The sequence below is a fragment of the Crassostrea angulata genome, chromosome 10 (genome assembly GCF_025612915.1).
Source record: "Crassostrea angulata isolate pt1a10 chromosome 10, ASM2561291v2, whole genome shotgun sequence".
Classification (NCBI taxonomy): Eukaryota; Metazoa; Mollusca; class Bivalvia; order Ostreida; family Ostreidae; genus Magallana; species Magallana angulata.
Window position 1 is genome coordinate 24,397,546 of NC_069120.1, and position 21,297 is coordinate 24,418,842.

Genomic DNA, 21,297 nt, shown 5'->3' on the forward strand with positions numbered 1-21,297 from the left:
AAGACTAGCTGAACACATTTAGACAGTAGGAAATATAAAACAAAAATATGTGCTATTTTCATGGCAAGATATGAGTTCTATTTGGCAGCACTGTTTTTGGCACTATATAGGGAATATTAGAGTAAATGATTGGGTGTAATTAGAATATATATGATTGGCCATCCTATTTTCATAAGTACTTATGAATATTAAAATTGGCATGAAATAAGCACACAATCTTTTAAGAAATAGAAATACATGTAATGTAAACATTACAAGTAAAGGTTTGGTAAACTAAACAAAAACCCAACATTACATATGTGTACTACATTATCAAAACAACAATAAATTTAAAGGTAGAAAAATGTTACAATATTTGTCCAATTAACATGTTTATGTTAAACATGTAGGAGAACTGAACAATTTAAAAAAAACTGTAACATATTTTAGAAGATAACTTGTCCACAGAGAGAAATGCATCAATACTATTTCAGACAAGCACACAATTGATGAAAAGGTCATGGCATTTTTCGGCACTACACAATTAGTATGACACATATTTTGGGATTTTAGGAAGCATAATTGAAAAAGTAATTGAGCAATGAAATATAAAAATATGTAAGAGGTAAACAATTGTAAAATATGGCATTTTTTGGCACTTTCTGAAAAATATCAGGTTTTAAAAATACTTATGATGTCAACTTTCATATGTTCTATGCAAAATATATGTTACAATTGGTATGACACATATTTTAGGATTATAGTCAGGTAAATGAAAATGTAATAGGGCAATGAAATATAGGAATAATTGAAAGGTAAAGAATTATATTGTATGATATATTTTCAAAGGACATTGTATGTTGTTATTCACAACCTGTTTTTTTTTTAACGAAATGTATGAACATATAGGACTGTGTAATGATATTATTCTGAGAAATTTATAAAAATGATATTTGCAATAATGGCTATACAATAAGTGAAATTAGGTAGCAGGACATAACCTGGTATATGCAGAGTCTCTATGCCAGATAAGAAACAAGGCAAAATCACCTTGAAACATAGCCGTATGTTAAGATTTCTAGACTCTCTGTTTAGAACAATCCATATGTAAACAAACAAAGTATTTAGATGAAATATATACAAAAGAGCAGAACTTGCTTTAAAAAATGTTACAATTTGATAAGAAATATGCAGACAAGCATAACAAAAAAAACAAAATTCACAAGAACATCCACACTCCTACAAAACAATACAACTACTCAACATGCAATTGATCAGTTCACATCTAAAAATGTTTCTGGACAGCAGAAAATTTCCAAATTATTTTCAAGCAAATGTTTATGATAAAAGTAAACATCTTTTAATGGAGACATTAAACATGGCGAAGATTATTTATAGAATTCCTTTAAGATTATTAAGTGTTCAAAGAACATTACATTAATGTTCACAAAAACTCAATGCTTATGACACTGCTCCCCTTTGAGGTGCATCTAATAGACAGCATCGGATTGCAGCGGCTGATTACATAACTTTCAATTTCCTCTTTCTCAACATTTGGTAGGGCAACTTCTACCAATTCCAATGGCATGGTTAGAATGGTATCATCTTCCAACAGGAATGTCATATTTTCCCCATCAACACAGCCAGAGACAGCCTGCTTGACTTTCACTTCTGGAGGACAATCCGTCTTCTAGAAACATAAGATCATGGTTATTTTTTCAGTTCTTTACCCCAGTTCTTTTAAATCAGGAATATTGAGAAATACATTGTCAAATCATGACATCTTTGTTACACTTATATACTACGTGTAGTATGCAACTCCTTTTTTGTTTGTATATGAAGTTGGCACTCTTAGCAAGTAAGAAAGTGATAAGTATAACTACTTACTGTAATTTTGGTTTTTGAAGTTGTTGTCAAGGACACTTCATTGCGGAAGGTGTTGATCACAACATCTGTGATATGGACATAATCTCCTGGTCTTATGTCTTTTTCAGCAAAGCTGCGCCACAATGCAACTTTGCACTTGCTTGTTGCATCCTCTATGTAAATGTTCTTTACATTAACTCTTTCCTCCCTTACAAAAACTTGTCTTGTTGCTTCTTCCTAAAATATAGAAAAATATAGGTAAGATAAGAGATAATAGTTGTTATAATAATGAGGAAGAGATGATTTATAAAAAAATACATAAACTTAGACGATGGCATATATATCAGACATATACTAATTAAATTAAATCACTCCATTAACAATTTTTTGATAAATATTAATTACAAAATGTCAAATTGAATTTGTAAAGTTTGTGTCTTACCTGGGTGATTGTCCCCTTTATTGAAACTCTCTCTTTAGGCGGCGAATTCAAAGCTTCGCTCACCGTCTTTGTTGGGGCAGGTGGGGGGTGCAGAAGATTTTTAGCTTGGTTCACAATGTGCTCAGGAACACTAACTTCTGCACAGGGGAATACCTTTGTGTTGCTAGTGACAGCAACCCCATCAGGCTTCTTAATCACATTTCTCAAGATAACTGAGCTCCCCTCCTTGAATCTTGGGAATTTTGTCTGGTCATACACGACGCACAGAACTGCTTTTCCCTCATCAGCTATGACACAGTTTTTCAGAATACGTGACTCATTTCTCTCATTGGTGTAGGAATGTTCCGGATCGGTGTCGATCACTTTGGCTTTAACACTCTTAGTGTAAGGGATTTGACCCTTTTGAGCCATCAGATCTGACAGAGAGATAGTTGTAGCCTGAAACAGTGATATGTTAATTAGTTTATTGAATATTAATGTACAGCAGATTAAGAAAATTGAATGAATATATTGTTTGGTGTAATACATTTGTATTGGCAGGCACAACAAGATGAATTTAGACTTGTGACAAGCTGAAAAGTTATCATGTTTTAAGATGTTTCTGATATCACTGATAAATATATTGGTTTATGATCAGAATAGTATGATTCTAATGTTCCAGAAAGACAAAGACGATCTTGGGGGAAATTTATGTAAATATGATCTAAACAAGAATCATAATCAGTTGTTGGAGATTTCAAAATTTGATGAAATGAGTAATTGTGCTGAAGGAAGTTTAATACTGAACAATTTTGTAATGCATTTTGATTAAAGTCTCCCATTATAATGGTTGGTTTAGTTATATTTATGATTGACTGTAAATATTGCATGACATTTGCAAAATTCTGATTGGTAGCTGATTTTGGAGGACAATAAATAAAACAAATATTTGCAACATCCAAGATTGTAATAAGTAGTTCTATACCACTAATTGAGGTTGCAATTAATTGGTTCTGAACGATATTTGGTTTGTAGTACAGTGCCATTCCATGTTTGCTTTGTTGTTGATCAGCACAAAACAAAGAGAGTCCTTCAATGTTGAGATCTAGGTCTGATTCAAATACTCTAGTTTCACATAAAGCTAGAATATCCACATGCTTCAAATAAATGTCTGTACGAAGATCATCAATATGTTTTCTCAAAGAGCGACAGTTATGAAAACATACAAGTGCACAATTATTGTTCAGTTTACTCAGATCTGGTAACCTGAGTTGCAGTGGTGATGTTGTTGTCATACGGTTCATTTCCTCTCGGACATCTGAACAAATACTTATCTTTTTGGAGTTTAATTCCTTGATAAAGAGGTTGGACAGGTTTTTGATACGACTTAAACCAACATAATGGATATGGTCATTTTTCCTGCTTCCAAAATGTAAAACTGCACTATTCATAGTAGACCCTTGTGCCTTATGTATAGTCTTTGCTGCAGACATCTGTAGGGGAAACTGTCGTCTAACAACATTATAAGTTTTGTAATGCTGAATGTTAAAACATCTTGTAACCTCTAATATTGGTGTCCAGCTATGGGGAACATTTGTTGTATATAAACTGGAATATTTTTGTCGCCATTGGCAGCCAGATGAGGAGTTTTCAAACTCAACCCAAACAATACTGACACGATGATGCGATGAATCTACACGATAGTCGAACATTTTTATTGAACAGGATGCCCCATTTGTTAAGCCATCTTCTACACTTACATTTAAGCACAATTCATATGGGGGTCCAATGGCAAGATGGAGATTTTTTTGAAGTCCCATTGTTTTCCCTGCATCATCTGGCACTTTGTTCAATATTTTTTCTTTTAATGAACATGGAACATTTCCTGAAACACTGTCAATTGAGTGTACAACTGCCTTCATAGAATCAGGCAGTTTTGTTAATAGATGGAAGTTATGCAAATCACACTCTGCACGGGTGGTAAATAAATGAGGTATCAAATCTAAGTCTGGTGGATGAATAGCATTTGGTGCATTGAGCAGTCTTGACTGCAGAATCTGTATGTCCTGTGGAATCATATGGTTTCCTTCCCGTAGCCTATTCAGAAGTTGGGCAAATGATTTGTCATCTTTTTGACGCATTATTTCCTCTAATTCAAAAATGGTGAAATGGTCTTGCCACAAATTAGCACCAATAGATTCAATGCCTACACGAGGTATAGTAAATATCCAGGAATCCATTACAGGTTTTAACTGATACAAGTCTCCAAATACTATCACACTTACACCACCAAATGGTTTGCAACACCCTTTTATCTCTTGTAACCTTAAGTTTATGAAATTAAACATTCTTTTTCCCACCATTGAGATTTCATTTATGAATACAATTTTCAAATGAAAGAACCTGCATCTCATAGAATCGAGCTGGTGCATATCTAGGGGCTTGAATGCAAATCCTCTTCCAACTGGTATACCAAATGCAGAATGTATTGTATTTCCTCCTATGTTATGAGCTGCCTTGCCAGTAGGTGCACAAAGAAGTACTTTCAGGTTATCTGGGTTTTCACCTACTTTATGATTGAAGTACTTAATAAGAGCTTGGTAAAGAGATCGCAAAAGAACACTTTTTCCTACACCTGCTCCACCAGTAAGAAATGTATACAAGGGCGTTTCATTTGTTTTGAAATGGTTTAAAACATTGTAAAAAAATTGCTTCTGTTTTTCATTCAGACTCTGTACTAATGACCTGTAATTATTATCTGACATTTCATTCATTGGTAACGATTCATTCTCAAATCGCTTACGTGCTATTCCAAAATCCTGACCAATATCATATTCATTGTTTGATACTGTGCCTGTGCAATGACTTTCTGTTCCAGGGTCAAAGCAACCAAAATTATCAGACAATGTAGAACCCTGAGCAGAATCAATTGTTTCTTGATGTTCATTTTCAGGCAAGACAACATTCCTTTGATAGTCATCCATATCATCTACATCATGCAACATGTCCTCTCCAATTTCACATGATATCTTCATATATCGAGCTTTAACTCCCTCCACTTCATCCTTAACCTTCGTAAAACTTTCTTCATATGTATGACAGCCATGTAAGAGATCTGTTTCCTCTTTTCTCCATTTTGTAAATAACATCAATAACTGCCTATAATGACCTTCCCTATCAACATTTAGTGCAATGGTATGGTATCTCAATACCTTCTGCTTTTTGCGCTTCTTCATAATGGTTCCATCTCTAAATTCAAACAATGTCTGCTCATTATGAGAAAAACTGTCTGTATCTTCATTTGATTCAGCTGAAGCTAAAATATCATCTTCTAGGTCATGTGAATAATCTTCCTCCAACAATTCTCCTTCGCAATTTTCAACTTGCTTCTTACACTTTTCTAGAGATGTATCAAACCAAGTAACAAAATCTGCATAACAGTATTTGCTCATCTGTTTTGGTCGTCTCTTGTAGCGTTTTAAAGCATTATCTGATTCCACATTAGTTGAGGATTCTGGCATATCTTTTAAACTGGAATATGGTTTTAGTAAGACTGTTCTATTGTTTAATTCATTTGTGTCAATGAAAACCACTTCTCTGGAAGATTTCCTCAAAGGCATTTGAAGAACCAAGTATGCAGCTTCCTGCGCACCTATTTCCACATGGCTAAGAAATTGATTACCAATTCTTCTTACTTGCTGTCTTATATCACTGTCTTTTTGTTTGGCTTCTTTGCATGCTTCAGATAATATGTTTGATAAACCCCTTTGACCTTTTGAGATATATGACACTATATATGAAACACAAGCATAAGGATCAAGTATGAACTGTATGTCCATGTTTGCCTCCCAGCACTTCAATAAAGTTTTGTTATAGCTGTTAATGCGCACTTCTTCCACAGTACGCTTTAAGAAAATTTTGGAGACAGACAGTGTTGACCGTATTGCCTGCAAGTAAGATGCCAAATTCATGTCTAGTTTGCATAGAAAGTCATCAAAAATGACAAATTCCTGTGTATCATTTGATTTCATATCAGATAACATTTTGGCAATTTTATGAAAATTCTGAATTCCAAGGGCTTTTTCTTCTTCATCAAGAATGGGATCCAGAACAACTGTATTAGGCATGGGAGGAAGGGGGAAATTGAATCTACATATGGCTTTTCCTTTTTTCCTACAGGTTCTAGCATGTCTATGAGTTTGGTAATTAACTAAATTGTATATTTCATCATCTTTTTTGCATGTAACATGTTTATCAATGAATTTTGCCACTTCTTCATGATTTGTTCCATTGTATTCAGGTGCATCTTTTATCCAAATTAACATGTGCACATGTGGAGATCCTCTTTGCTGAAATTCTACTCGGTAAAAAAAATCAACAATTTCTCCAATTGGATTCATTTTGCTTTTCATCACATTGACCAGAAATGTTTGGAATCTATGTTCAAAATACCTTGCACAGGTTACTGGGTCAGATTTTATCAAAATGCATTTTTCTTCCCATGTCAATGCACTGACTTCCTCATCAGTTAGAGACTTTTGCTTGACCAATTTGTTTAAACATTTCAGTAGGGGTGGCCACTTTGTTTCTGCAGCTGAAAAGGAGCAAAACCAAGTTGGTTTTCCTAATTGCCTGATCATAGCAAATACATCTTTCTTTGTTTGCTCCCAATAAGGTGGTGATCCCCTTAAGTTCCTCAGTACTCTAAATCCATCATCTTGTTTTACCAAATTGTCAACAAAGTTAGGAGATAGCACTTCAGAAACAGTCATTTTTTTCCCTTTGGTTTTACATTTTCTTACTGCTAGAGTCACTTTGTCACGAATTTGTTTAATTTGAAGTCGTTTTAGTTTATAGAAAATATTTGGTATAGACATCGCAGCCCTTCTATCAACATTTCGTAATTCCCATTTACAAATATTGCTATAATGTACTGGAATAGATCTTAACGAATTGTCTGGTCTAGCTTGTCCACAATATATAGTTGGGAAAGCTAAATACTCAGAATACACATCTTGAAATAGACCAAGGGGTGTTTGATTTTCACCAGGTGCTAAAGACAATATTTGGTTATATTCCCTAAAATCCATTGCTTGTAAAACAGTGTCAGTATTGCCTGTTGGTCGGTCATGAAAATTATCTTCTTCAGTCCAGTCATCAGAGGACTGATTTGCATCCTTAGATTGCAACAAATTCTGTGTCTCAGGGGCATCATTTACTAAGTTTTGATTATCTTCAACTTCTTCACTTTGTATACACCTGCTTGCATCCTCAAACCAAGAATTGTTTATTTCTATGCCTTCATTTTTGAATAAATCACTATGTTCAACTAACCACTTTGCAGCTTCAAGCACTTTGTTTGGTCTAATTTTCTCAAATGCAACACTGTGTTTATATGACAGTTTTCGTTTTAATTTTACTGGTATTGTTTCTGTGTCATCCAACATTCTTGGTAGTTGTTTTACTGTTGCATTGACATCTGCTGGTACATTAACAACATTACCCTTTAAATTTAATTGGCCACCTCTTGGAAGCTCTCTAAGTTGCATAAATGCAAGTCTTGGTGAAATAAGTCTTTCCTCTAGATGAGTAATATTCAACTGCTCTGGAATAATGGGAAATTTCATATTATTTGCAGTACTGCATGCAGGAATTTTACCTTGTTGAATGGCAAGTAAACATGTTTTACAAATCCATTCATTGTTGTTTACACTCTTAATATTTGACAAACAAACATTCATCAAATGCTGATGTTTGAATCTGACCAATGAGGTCATGCTTACAGAGTGGCGGAAAAATGTTTGTGTGCAACAAGTACAAACATACAGAGGACCATCTGCTATTTTTGATTGAAATGTCTTGTAAATACAATCAATGTCCTGCAGAGACTGAGTCTGAGATTCAGTTGAATTTGTTGGCTGGTCTGACACATTTTGACAAACAGAGGTTTGAAAATTTTCATTTCTATCTAAAGTGAACTGTTCTGAAGATTGTATGTGATCCCTTACAAAGACATTATCTACAGAGAAGTGAGTAGAGGATCGAACAGTTTGATTTTCAATACAATTATCTATATATGACACTCCATTATTTGGAGTTGTATGTTCAGTCTCGGACAAACATTCTGTTGATCTTAATCTATTTTGATCAAATTCTGTTGATTTTGCTTGCTTTCCTTTGCTCATGTACACATTTTCTTCAATAGATGCCTTTCTTTTCCTTTGACCACCATTGACCTTTACTGAATTTATGCAGTTCACCTTGTAGGGAACTGTTATAATATTAGTTGCACTATGGCTTTTGCAGTAAATTTTTTTGGGTTTGTTAAACACAATATGATGCAAATCATACTGAATTTCTTGGGGCTTTAAAGCAGTCAGAGAAGATGCAAACTTCCGTAGGTAAACACAAACCTCAGATAAATTTTCAAGAACACTCAGAATACTTTTTCCAGACTCTGAAGGTAAACCAAACTTGTCTCGTGCATGAGGATCAAAAAAATAATATTTTGAATCATGGAATACAATTCCAATTGCTGTACCAACACATATGAATATCATCAACTTGGAAGCAGTTCCACTGCATAGGGTTGCAAATGCAATCTCTAATGACAATAATGGCCAGTTGCCTGTAAAATCTGAGGAAATTGATCCACTAATTGTTGATTTCAGTTGAAAATGAACAAACACATTGTCAAATTTCATGTGACAAGGAATCGATGAAGGATGTAAGAAATCTGATGTTTCAGACAAAACATTTCTAATTTTTAAGTATAAATAATCCCCAAGATGTAAAATTTTGTGTAATATGTCCTTTGACCATTCAAGAAAAGAATAGTTCTCTTCAAATGCTGTCAGTAGAAATACAACACAATTAGCAACACACTGCCTTCCCCTAGACAAATCGCTAAACAAAAATTCATCACCTTGATGATAGTCAGCATTGCACAATACTTTAAAATCCACCATATTTTATATCATAAATATATGGAAAGTTCAAGCTTCAATATCTCACATAACATTCTTTTTTTTCAAAGACAATTATGATCACCAAGTTTCCAAAGTTTCAATATCTTCAGGTTTTTCAATTTCTCTCCATGTTTCAATTTCTATTTTCTCCAAGTTTCAATAACATATGTCTTCCCTCCAAGATTTACATGCATGTAACAGATACAAGACAATTCATGATCTCCAAGTTTCCAATTTTCAATTTCTCCAAGTTTTTTCAAATTTCCCTCCAAGTTTCAATTTTTAATTATCTCCAAGTTTCAAAATTGTGTTTTCTCCAAGATTTCAATTCCTATCTTTGTCAGATTTCCGCTGTCTTAAGGATCATTTATCATACAAGTTAATTTCTTAATCATTTCTCCATATAATGAATTATCTAAAAAAAATGTACCCGTATGACCTTAGTCAAACCTATAAATCAATAATCAAGGTTTCTAATAACTGATAGATAAGGAAAATTAATACAAATACTGTAATAGTCTGTGCAAAATGATGCGACGATAGCCGATCAAGTAAAGAAATTTGTTGGAAAACACCTCTAGTGGGGATCACGTGACCTTAATTTGTAAACATTGAAAAATGACTAGGCCAGTATTGAAACATCTTTTTTCTACAAACATGTATGTCGTGGATGTTTAATAAACTATCAAAAATAATCTTAGAAAAACTTAATCATTTTTACGCGCAAAGTAAAAATTATATCAATCTTGTAACGATGCATGTGCCTGCCGAGGTACTACATGTTATATATCTTTTATGGCTCAAAACTTAGATTAGCTCCATAAATAAGAAAAGCAATATTTACCATGTCAACTTCTCTCTAATTCTTGATCTTTTTACGCAGTTGTTGTTTACTGAATTCCTTCTAATGATGAAAATCTGCTCAAAATCTTCTCTGGACACTTTCGCTTTCTCAAACCCACGCTATCTTGTTTACGTTTTGATATTACTACGCATTGTACATGATTTTTTTTATTCGAAACGTAAGCATGTCTATATTAATCATAAGTGTTATTTATATCACTTTTGTACATTTGAAATTTTGAAATTGAAAATTATATCTCATATGTGTACATGAATTTAAATGAAAATTCATTTACTTCTGGTACTATTTCTGTATGCGCATGAACATTGAAATACGTACTATACAGAGTGTGCATGTGGAGCAGTAATATTCAAATCTTCCATACATTTCAAATGAAAAAAAAAGTCTATACAAACATGCTTCTTTGTTTTCATTTTCTTTACTATATTAAACAGGGTAGAATTTTAAATACAATTCAACTAAGCAGCAATGATTAGTACTGAGTTAACATGCACTCTTTTAAGTTCGTATGGCGGTGTTGCGGTCAGCTTCCGCCTTGAACAGGCTGACAATAGCCGGCTATTGCTCTTTGAGCAATACGCCCGGCTAAAAATGTATTTCCATGCCTTCTTGCTATCACGGCCAACAGAATACTTCATTCGGAGCTGGCCATGCCTGTCCACACCGTTCATATATTTATTGTATTCATTGGCAGCATGAGGTTGGGTCAGATCGAGTACATTGCGGCCATGTTGTCTGGTGACGGGAACCTGCAGACGAGGATTACTAAGAGTGCTCAGGAAAGCCACTGGTTTTTTGTCCTGCCAAACTGAAGCTTCTGTCTTGTCCGACTTTCTCCTCTCTGCAATCTAAGTTTTCCCTTGAGATCATCTGGAAATCCACGTCTATTTATTCTCACTGCCCTTACCGAAAAAAGAGGCTTCTGGTGAAGTATTTCAGCAAATCTGCTGCAAACTTAGCAGCAAAGTTACCGCAGTTTGTCTGCAGCAACCTTATGGTGACTTTTTACCATGCAAATGAAGTGTACAGCAGACTTGCCGCAAATTTTAGATAGCCAAATATGGATTTTGGTGAACCTCTGGTGAAGTTCTGCGGTTAACCTTTGGCAAACTTCTGATAGCCAAGTACAGTTTGCAGCGAACCTCTAGCAGTGGCAAACATTGTCAGATAGCTATGTATAGTTTGCAGCGAACCTCTGGCAAACATTGTCGGATAGCCTTATATATAGGTTGTGATAAACCTCTGGCAGCTTTCAATTATAACTCCTTAAAACTATGAATGGCTACAAAAGACTAATTACTTATACAAGGGTAATTTGAATTTACATGATCTTCCTTAGACTTTCTCTATATTAATAGAATTTCAAAAACAAATGATGACAATTTCATTTTTAAGAATACATGTATTGTTTATTAAATACTTAAATTATTTTTGATAATCATGCACATTGCAGTTTAATATACAGTGACTGAGAGGATATACTGCTCATCAATAAATTTCATTCATACAAGTTTATACATGTCTTGCCAGATATACATATAAATTTGGTTTTGACAAATAAATCTCAATTAATATTTGCTTCAATATAATATAAAAACTTGAGCCACAGATTTGTCTTCCAAACATAATAGTCAAATGGCCAACTTAAGCTATGATTTGATCTTGTTGTGACCATGTCCAATTGATTTCTTGCACATGAAATTAGACTAAGGATGAACTTTTTAACATTTCTATTTGATTCTTAAATGAATTGAAAACATGCATATTACCTACAACTGGATGAAAAAGCAAAGTGTCTATGAAGGTTTTCATTTAAATCACAGAACACAATCCATTTTTTTTTGGCAAATTAAGATCCAATACTAGTAATTCATACCATCCAGAAAAAAAAAGTTACACAGTGCTGATCTTTGAGCTAAATGAATTGAACACAGGATATATACCGGTATCTATTTGGATAGTCTGTTTTCTTTGATAGCGCGGCACATGGTCCCTATTTTGGTGTTGATATCTTTAACAATGTCTGTGCTGTCCATTCCTAAGATTGTGACTGCAAATGCTGGAAAAATTTAAAAGAAAAATTAACATAATACAAATAACAAACTAAATAAAGAATAATATTAATGTTAAAATCTTAACAAATATTGCAGTCTGATCTCACCTTTCAAAGCCTGGCCAAGAGGCGTCTGCAATAAAATCATTGCGGTTTTCTTTTGAATTTCATTTGGCTCATCAAGTCCATTCATAATCAATTTTAAGCAGTGAGGTTTTGTCTTCCCCCTGAATAGGCTTTTGACATTGGAGAGCCACTTGGCTTCAGTATATATGTCACGTCCTTCTACAAACTTGACCTAACCCCTTGGGATTGTAAAATTTTCTGGGTTTTCAGCAACAACCTAAAATATTACAATTAAAACAAATGATTAATTAGACAATACTTATCTACCAAATATAAGGAAAGTTAAATAACTTGCTTGCACATATTAAATATAAATATATAAATATGTTGTTTTTATTTGTTTATTAATCCTTTATTATTTCAACGGAAGTATGAGTATATATAGTTGATAATGAATAAAAGATAACAACATTTGTCAACACAGATTCCCCTTTTTGGTAGATAATGGTTGCTCTGGCCATCAGATGTTTCTTTGGCTGATTCAGAGCTGTTTTTCTTTAATGCTTCTGATAAAAAAAAAAGGTAGTGAGAAACAAAAGAACATGGGGGGGGGGTTATATATGTGTGCATGCATGTATTTTTTGAAATTAATATATTCCAGAATATCGAAATTTACTATCTAATAAATTTAATTCATTCAAGTCAGAATTTTGATATCCAGATTTGCTAAATAAATTGTGGTTTTTTTGTGTAGGAACTTATAATTTATTTTAATTTACTCATCAAACAGAGATATATATATTTTTTAAGAGCATTAACCTAATTCAACCCTCAATTTAAGAGCCTCAGACTTCCAGTAGGCAATATCTCTCTCTTGCTGATTCTGAAACTCTCTACAACTATTTAATTCAGTATCCTTTAGAATACATTCGCCACAGCCGTTGTCTGAGAGAGCAGATAAAAAGGAGTCTGACTGTCAGGATGTAGCAGGGCAGGAAGACACATTAGCACCAGCATCTGTGTTTGTTAGATATACTGTCGCAATCAACATTCAGATCATTGTCAACTGTGCAAGGAATGTCAGATGTCAAATTCAAAAGATGCGTAGAGCTATCTGAGTGAGAAGGGGGACATTCCGTTGAAGTTGAAAGATTGAGTTTTGGAGGAGAATGCACATTCATAACATTATTAGGGAAGACTGATGGGTAATGATTTTGGTTTTGTTGATACATAGGATAGTAGAATGGTGGAAGGGGGATGGAAACCCAAAACCTCTGTTAAAATGAGGGAGTGAATCAACAGAACATGCCTGGGAAGACTGAGATTGAGGAGAAGAGGACTTGAAAGGAGAAATGGGTTCATAGTCTGGAGTACATGAAGGTGCAGGGGAGGATATAAGAGGCACTTCTATATTATTTAAACTAACATCATTTGTAGCATGCGATGCAGTTAGAAAACTACATTTGAACAACTCCTCAGCAGTTGTAATTGCTGTATGCTTTTGTGCCGCTTTCTCATTTTTTTCTGAAATTAATTCATTTTTGGTTGTCAGTGAATAGATAATCAAAATACAATATATTATGCAATAAACCAGAAATTTCAATAGGGTGAATTAACCATGCATCGGACACATACCTTGGATCGGACAACTTTGTTTATAAATATACAAATAAATGTGCATGGGCTCATGTGTTGTTTTGTATATTCCTGAATTAGAACAAATGAACTTTATCATTATTAAGAATTTGACAGTCACATTGTCAAAGAAATAGCAATATAGGCATCGTAAATTGACATCAACTACGCCATTATTGAAAATTTAGTTACGAAGATTTTACACTAAAGCATTATTTGAATGTTGTGCGTTTGATTGTGAATTAGTGAAAATGCACGTTCTGCGTATAATAATTAAACAGAAGTAATTTTTGAAACAAAATTTGATTAAAATAAGTCCAAGAAATTTGAACAATTAATGTCAAGGTCATTATTGCACCATATGTTCATTTCACCATGGATCGGACACAAATTAACCATGCATCGGACAGTTTTCACTGCATGATTTCTTCTAATATCATGGAGATTATGTGCGCATTCCTTGTGATATACTTTAAATGTGAAGTAAAATAAAAATTTTAAAAATAATTGATACAAACGTTTTCCTCAGATCACTTAGAAATCAAGTTTTACGGATACAGCCCTTTTAGTCCAAAGTTCCTGTAGGAGCTGGCACGATAAAGAACCCCTTATGATAAATATTCCTTTAAACATGTTAAACAGAAGCACTAGTCTAAATTCCTATACGTTGATTTGAGGATTTACATTAAAAGAAATCTGAATAGTAATTGAATAAATTAATTTTTCTGAACCTTTGTATTTTTGCATTAAAACCATAAAATGTTGTTATTTTTAATCTCTACTGTACTGCTATAACTGTCCGATGCTTGGTAAATATTGTCCGATCCATGGTGAAATAGTTCAACACTTCATTAGTTTGCTTTATTTTCTACATTTTTAACAATTTCACAATTTTTTCTCCAATAATTAAGCAAGGGGAAAACCTGTAACTTTTAAAACAAGTTTTCTATATATTTGGACGATATTTGATGCGTAAACAAAGGGAAAAATCCAAAGGTGTCCGATGCATGGTGAAATCACCCTATATAGATATTAACATAAACTTGGAGTTAACAGAACATAAAATATGATCATGAACCTTTCTTTGATTTCTTGAGAATAGCATCTGCATCCTCAACATCTGCAGCAGTTTTATTGGTTGGTACAAGTACTCTCCTTCTTTTCTTTGTCTTCTTCTTTGAATCTTTGTACTTAAGACATTCGTCTTTACTGTCTATAATAAAATAAGTATAAAAGTTAGCTAGTTATGTCTAGACCATGACTATAATGACCTATATATTTGCAAACGATCGATTAAATATCTTGCATTTATCTAAATTCACTAATTAACTCATTCATTTTAAATTACAAAATAAACATACCACTTTCAAATTCAATCTCTCCCTGGTACATGACTCCATTCCATGGTGCTTGCCCTCATGTAAATTTTTTTCCTTAAAATTTGCTGAAACCTGTCTGAAACAGCTTTGAAAAATTGCTTACTGTATTTTTTCAGCTGAAACACTTCTGAACATATATCAGCAACATTGCTGAGCATATCTGAAACATCTGAACACTTCTGAAATCATCTGAACAATTTCTGAAACTGTTATTTTTCTGAAAGACCTCTGAACATAGTTCAACATAAATGCTGAACTATATCTGAACACTTTTGAAATTTTCTGATCAATTTCTGAAATCCATATTTTACTTCATGAAGTAAAATTTGCTCTGAAAAAATTCTTAACATATTTCAGCACCATTGCTGAACTAATCTGAAACATCTGAACACTTTTGAAATTTCTGAAACCTAATAGCTTGAGCAGGCCAGTGCTTTAAATAGGTGAATGAATTTTAATTTCCTCTGAAACACTTGTGAAAATACACTATAGTTTAGCTGCAAAATTCAATTTTGTATTCTCTCATTATAAGAACTCTTAATGTTTAATCATGTAAACATTTTTAGAAACTTGTCTTTTAAATATCTGTGCATTTTTTTTTGTCTATAATTTGCTACATTGGGATATAAATATATCAATCTATAATTTGCTACATTGAGATATAAATATATCAATCAAGGGGAGACAATATTCTTTAAAAAATGTATACTGAGTATACAAGTAACAGCTTACTTCTACTTTGAAAATGCATTAGGAATAAGAATGCTGTACAAGATTTTGAATAAAATATATTTAAACACACTAGGACATTTTTCATGCAATGTTGATGGCATATCAGTAGAGCATTTAAAAATTAAAAGTAACATGTAGAACATTGCACAGAGCTGATATCACAATAATCAAGAAGATAATGACATTCTATGAAATGGCTTTAACACAGCTAGTTCTTTAGTAAGCAGCAGGAGTTTACTTTATTAATTAAATGAATAACACAGTTTAGCTGAATATTCTTGACACAGAATATTGTACTTGTCCAACTCTTAATCTTTTTCATATCTATTTGGGAAAAACCTTCCAAAAATATATTCTTAGTTCTTCATTTCCATCAGGACAATCTTTGTTAGCACCTTGCAGGTTGGAATAAGCTTCATTTGCTGTCTCCTTCATTTTTTAAATAAAAAATAATTGATAATCAAATAGAGCAGAATAGATCATTTTGCAAACAATACACTGATTTTTTTTACACCACAAGTTTTAATAAACAATTTTTTTTAGCTGATTAAAAATCACTTGAAAAATAAACCTAATTGTTCTGGTGCTTGATCAAATTACATCTTGTATATTATTATAAATATTAATTTAATACTCAAATTTTAGAAAAAAATATATATCATTTAGCTACCTTTCCTTCCTGAAGATATGCAGACCCTTAGTAACTTTGCCTGTGGTGTTGTCCTTTACAATGTTGACGTTAATCTCCAACTTTAAATACTTTCTCCTCCCCAGTCTTTCCTGTTTCTTCATCCTCCAATTGACTAGAGGTCAGGAGTGGACTTAATTCCTTATCTGACGTGTATGGAATCACAAACCATTCTTGAAAAACAAATCATTTGAATAGTTTATGCATTTAGGGTATGTAGATTCTCAACTTAATTTAATAACAATCTAATTCATGCATGATGTCTCTTACCATATTTACGTTGTATACAAATTTTAAGAGAACCAATATTCTGATATGGAGAGATTTTATGTGTATAACTATATGCTGTATAGTAATTTACATATGTTAAATCTTTAAGAATAATATCAACACAAAGGCGGTTCAATACTCGCGCGCCCGTGATATCGATGGCGCTGAAAAATATTTTCTGAAAATCGTATTCTTAATACGTTTATTAAATCACAATTACAAATCAAAGTAGGAAGAATCTGAAAATCTTCCTGGGAGTTTGACTCTCCTTTTCGACATATTGGCGTTAGTCTTGACTTCCAATCTTGCCGATGAATTCCACTTCCGACTTCGAATATAACGGTAAAATGCGCGTGGTTATTTGATTTGTCGGGAGAAATCGAAAGTAAACTTGTACACTTTGGCTAAAACGAAATAATTCAGCATGTTGGTATACATATTCTTTACAATGTTTTATTTTGTTTAAAAAAAGGAGGAGATTAGAATACATAAATGGTTCCTATAAAATTGCATAGCTTTGAATAGCATTCAACAACAAAACTGAAGAAAATACTTTTTTTGAAGCTCAAAATAATTATGATTTAAAAAAAACAACAACAAACAAATCTCTCTCTTTCTCATTCCAGTCAAGGACATTAAAGGAATTTACACATGTTCCATCCCATTGACTTTCATCACAAACAGAAGATGTTACATCTTCATACAGCAGTGATATTTGTGTACTTGTTGAATTTGGCCCAGATGGTGTAGATACATAGTAAGCTGCTCTACTTTCTGTCTGTGGATAGGTTATTCTCCTTGGGGTTTCTCCTTTATATGCCGACAGTCGTGGTGACTTCCTTCGGGTTTCTAAATTCAGAAGCATTTTCTTTGGTGTAGCATTTACCCTTAGGGGTAGACAATGATTCTCCTCTAGTTTCCAACTGTGACAGTGGTTGTGCAGTGGATGATGACAGTGGTGGTGACCTCCGAGGGGTTTCCAAATTAACCAGCATTTTTTTTGGTGTTGTTGGTCCTGACTATCATATTCCACTTGAAGGAAATCCACCATGAATTGTTCTATCAAGCTTCCTTTTCAGTTGCTTTCTAGCATAGCTGATTTTTTCCGTGATGGCCTCGTTTATCAAACTATCTGAGGGGTCACTGAAACCATTCGCTTTAAACCAGCATCTGACATAAAATGCAAGGAATAATACATTTAAGTGAATCTATAGAATTGAACTTAGAATAATGAACTTTGAATTAGAATAATCAGCTACTGTGGAATCATTAAATTTCGTGGGGGCCAATTTTCGTGGATTGCTTAAATTTTACAGGTTCGAGGGGACGTAATTTCATGTATTTTTGTATACATACAAAAAGATTATGACTTTATAGCCCTAGTTTATTAGTTCGTGGGGGTGTATATTCGTGGATGAGAGGTAGCCACGAATTCCACGAAAATTGAGCCACCACGAAATCTAATGATTCCACAGTATTTCACTTAAAACAATATCAATACCTTTCAAAACTAAGACTTTATCTTTATCTAGAGCTAGCCTCAAGTCCCCTTTTTTGGCTAAAAGGCCTTGACTTCTTGACAGAGCCATCTCCTCAGTTGTGAAGAGGCCAGGCATCAACTTCATGGTCAAGGTGTAAGCTGGTTTGGCCGATTTTTTGGCTAGCCTGACAGCCACAGCCAATACCTCCTTGTCAATGGTGATGTTACTGTTCAGAAATGTACCATAAATATACATTGCTTTGAACTTAAACTTTTGAATAACACATTGTTAAAATTTTACAATTTACTCACATTGTTTTTTTCTGTTGAGATATCAACTTCAAGGGTACTCTTGGATGACATCTTCCTTGGAGATATCCTGCTGTTTGGGGGTTGAGGTTGGAATCTCCTGAATTTTGAAGAGGTTGAGGTATTGGTAGCCATTGGGGAATTAGTGGGGAAGGTGAAATGATCCGTTGGCTGTAGTTTTTTTGTGCCTCCATCGGAGTAACCATGTTGTTTATTTGCATATTAGTGGTGGGAAGAGGGGATTCAGTTAGTGAGGTGAATTGACCAGGACTAGAAGAAATGTTCATTTTTCTTGAGGGGGTCCTTGGCAAGTACCGGTAAGTCGAGATTGGTCTTGGAGAGTCATTGGTTAAGTTGAACTGCTGAAGCTGATCATAGGAAAGTTCATCTTCAACAGGCATGGCTGGTAAATTAATTTTTTTCCGAGGTGATCTGAGTGTCACTGTCTGTGTTGGTGTGGCACTACAAGGCATCTCGAAGGATTGAGACGAGTCAGAATAGGGTTTGTCTTCAAAAAGCATGGTTGACATAGGCATTTGATCCAAGGAAATAAGAGGTGTTGACAAACAAGCATTTTGGTCGAATTCTTTACTGTGTTCTGGTGAGTCCAAATTCAAAAACACCGACTCATGGCCATGATGGGAGGCACATTCCTGTCAATATTAAAAAGTTCCAAGGCATTTAAAATCACTGGAAAGAATTCAATTTAACACTTGTTTTATCATACTTGTAATAAGCAAAAACTTATTTGAGTTATTCAAATTAGTTTACCCACTTCAAATATATACTCTAAACTCAAAATAAATAATGAATGACAAAATGTTCAAGTGATTATTCAAAATATTAAAGCTCAAAAACATAATTAAAAAATATTTGGATGTTGATATAATTATAAAATGTTATACTACCTGAATATTCTGACTTCCAAACTGATCAACCATTTTCTTCATGTAACCACTCGCACATGGATCGAGAAGCAATGAAAAAAGCTGCAAAACTTTCTGAGGAGGTGGTATGTGTGCATCTGTGCAATTTAAGAAATTGAATTTATGTTCTCTTTCGCTTCGCTCAGCCGAACATAAATTATTTCCTATTCTAATAAAATAAAAAAACACATAATATAGGATAGACGTAGTTAGCCATTTATTAAACTACAAATTGCACATAAGTCATCAGGAGGACAGGTCTACTTCCATAGAATAACCTTCGATTGGATCTTGGATGCCGCAAAAACCATGGCAACTGTTGAAGACTGAAATTTATTCCCAATGCTTATTTATCTGAAAATAAAACTCAATTTGTAATAATAAAATGATAAACTTAGCAACTTGTCAGTCGTGTGGCTAACTAATGTCGAATGATTACTCTGACCGATTCCTGGATTTAAATACCCTAGAGCCAAAGTACCCATAAATCGCTACGATACATGATATAGTACTTATAATATAACACACACGACTGAAACGTTTAAATACCCAGAATTATCCAGCGTGAGTGGCCGTGTGGAACATACGATGGCTCAACAACCAAAACATCTCAGGCTCGAACCCAACAGACAACACTTATATTTTTTTTTACATTTAACCTAAAAGAAATTTATTTATGTTCTCTTTCGCTTTGCTCAGCCGAACATAAATTATTTCCTATTCTAATAAAATAAAACAAACACATAATATAGGATAGACGTAGTTAGCCATTTCGAAAAACAAACGTCGGGTGATGACTAAAGTTGAATAATTTAATACTACATGAAATTAATACATAACAAACCAAGATTTTTTGAAACTGATAAAATAATATTAATATTGTCTTTAACGTAACCATCCTTCGCAGTCTCACTTCTCCATCTTCCATGAGCTTTAAACAACCTGTCTGGAATGTCCGCATTAGCAGCTGCCGTTGCCCCTCCTGACCTTAGGGAATGAAGTCCGAATTTTCTAGGTTCTTCACCGACTTCTGATAACGCTCTTAAAAAAATCTCTCTCATAGATGTATAAGATAAAGGTTTATCAGCAAGAGACAATTTATAAGATCTGCTGTTTCTGAAAAACCTAACGGATCTAAAAATAAATTCATCCGCATGAGTTCGAATGTCAGCCAGACAAAGATAGTCTTTCAAACACTGATAAGGACAAAAAGGCGAATTGGATTTCGCTATATGAACAGAATTACCTCTCCTGTATATATCGGTCTGAGCTCCTGATCTTAATTTCAACATACTCATCATGGAACTTAATGTCCGAATTTTTAATGCTGCACAATTCACTTGCTCTAAAAAAGCCTGCATATCCTAAAACACATATTAATCTGGTGCGTTAATGACACAAGTTATCCATGTCATTTTTTGATTTGAAGATTTTTTCAATAATGTCAATAGTGATAGGTTCCTTCTTATTAACAAACGGTTTAGCCAAAATGCGTCTTCCACCTTCCGCAGTAAGTTTCACCAATTTTTCATAACATGGATTAGGAAATAAATTTTTGTCATGATACCACTGAATAGCATAAATAGTAGCAGTCAGAACAGAAGAAGATGAATTAGCTTGAACCAAAAAGGAAATATAAAGTGAAACCGTAGATGCCGAT

At 33.7% G+C, this 21,297-nt stretch overlaps 2 protein-coding genes and 1 pseudogene across 3 annotated transcripts; all 3 read right to left on the minus strand.

Moving 5' to 3' along the window:
• The window catches only part of LOC128165206 (uncharacterized), a 33,829-nt pseudogene extending 15,134 nt beyond the window's left edge, over positions 1-18,695 (minus strand).
• On the minus strand, positions 1,416-10,574 carry LOC128165202 (uncharacterized). 2 transcript variants are annotated; one of them, XM_052829469.1, is made up of 4 exons: positions 10,079-10,574; positions 2,288-2,725; positions 1,867-2,082; positions 1,416-1,669 (listed from the first exon to the last, which is right to left on the minus strand). In XM_052829469.1, exons 1-4 carry the CDS (start codon positions 10,079-10,081, stop codon positions 1,424-1,426), a joined length of 903 nt encoding a protein of 300 aa, XP_052685429.1. In that variant the 5' UTR covers positions 10,082-10,574; the 3' UTR covers positions 1,416-1,423. The 2 variants fall into 2 exon arrangements, with proteins under 2 accessions (XP_052685429.1, XP_052685428.1); XM_052829468.1 differs by lacking the exon at positions 10,079-10,574 and having other exon boundaries at positions 2,288-3,286.
• LOC128165075 (uncharacterized) lies at positions 16,704-21,029 on the minus strand. The gene is made up of 4 exons (XM_052829281.1): positions 19,620-21,029; positions 18,715-19,364; positions 18,424-18,629; positions 16,704-16,825 (listed from the first exon to the last, which is right to left on the minus strand). Exons 1-4 carry the CDS (start codon positions 19,659-19,661, stop codon positions 16,704-16,706), a joined length of 1,020 nt encoding a protein of 339 aa, XP_052685241.1. The 5' UTR covers positions 19,662-21,029.
• Between the last annotated feature and the right edge of the window lie 268 nt (positions 21,030-21,297).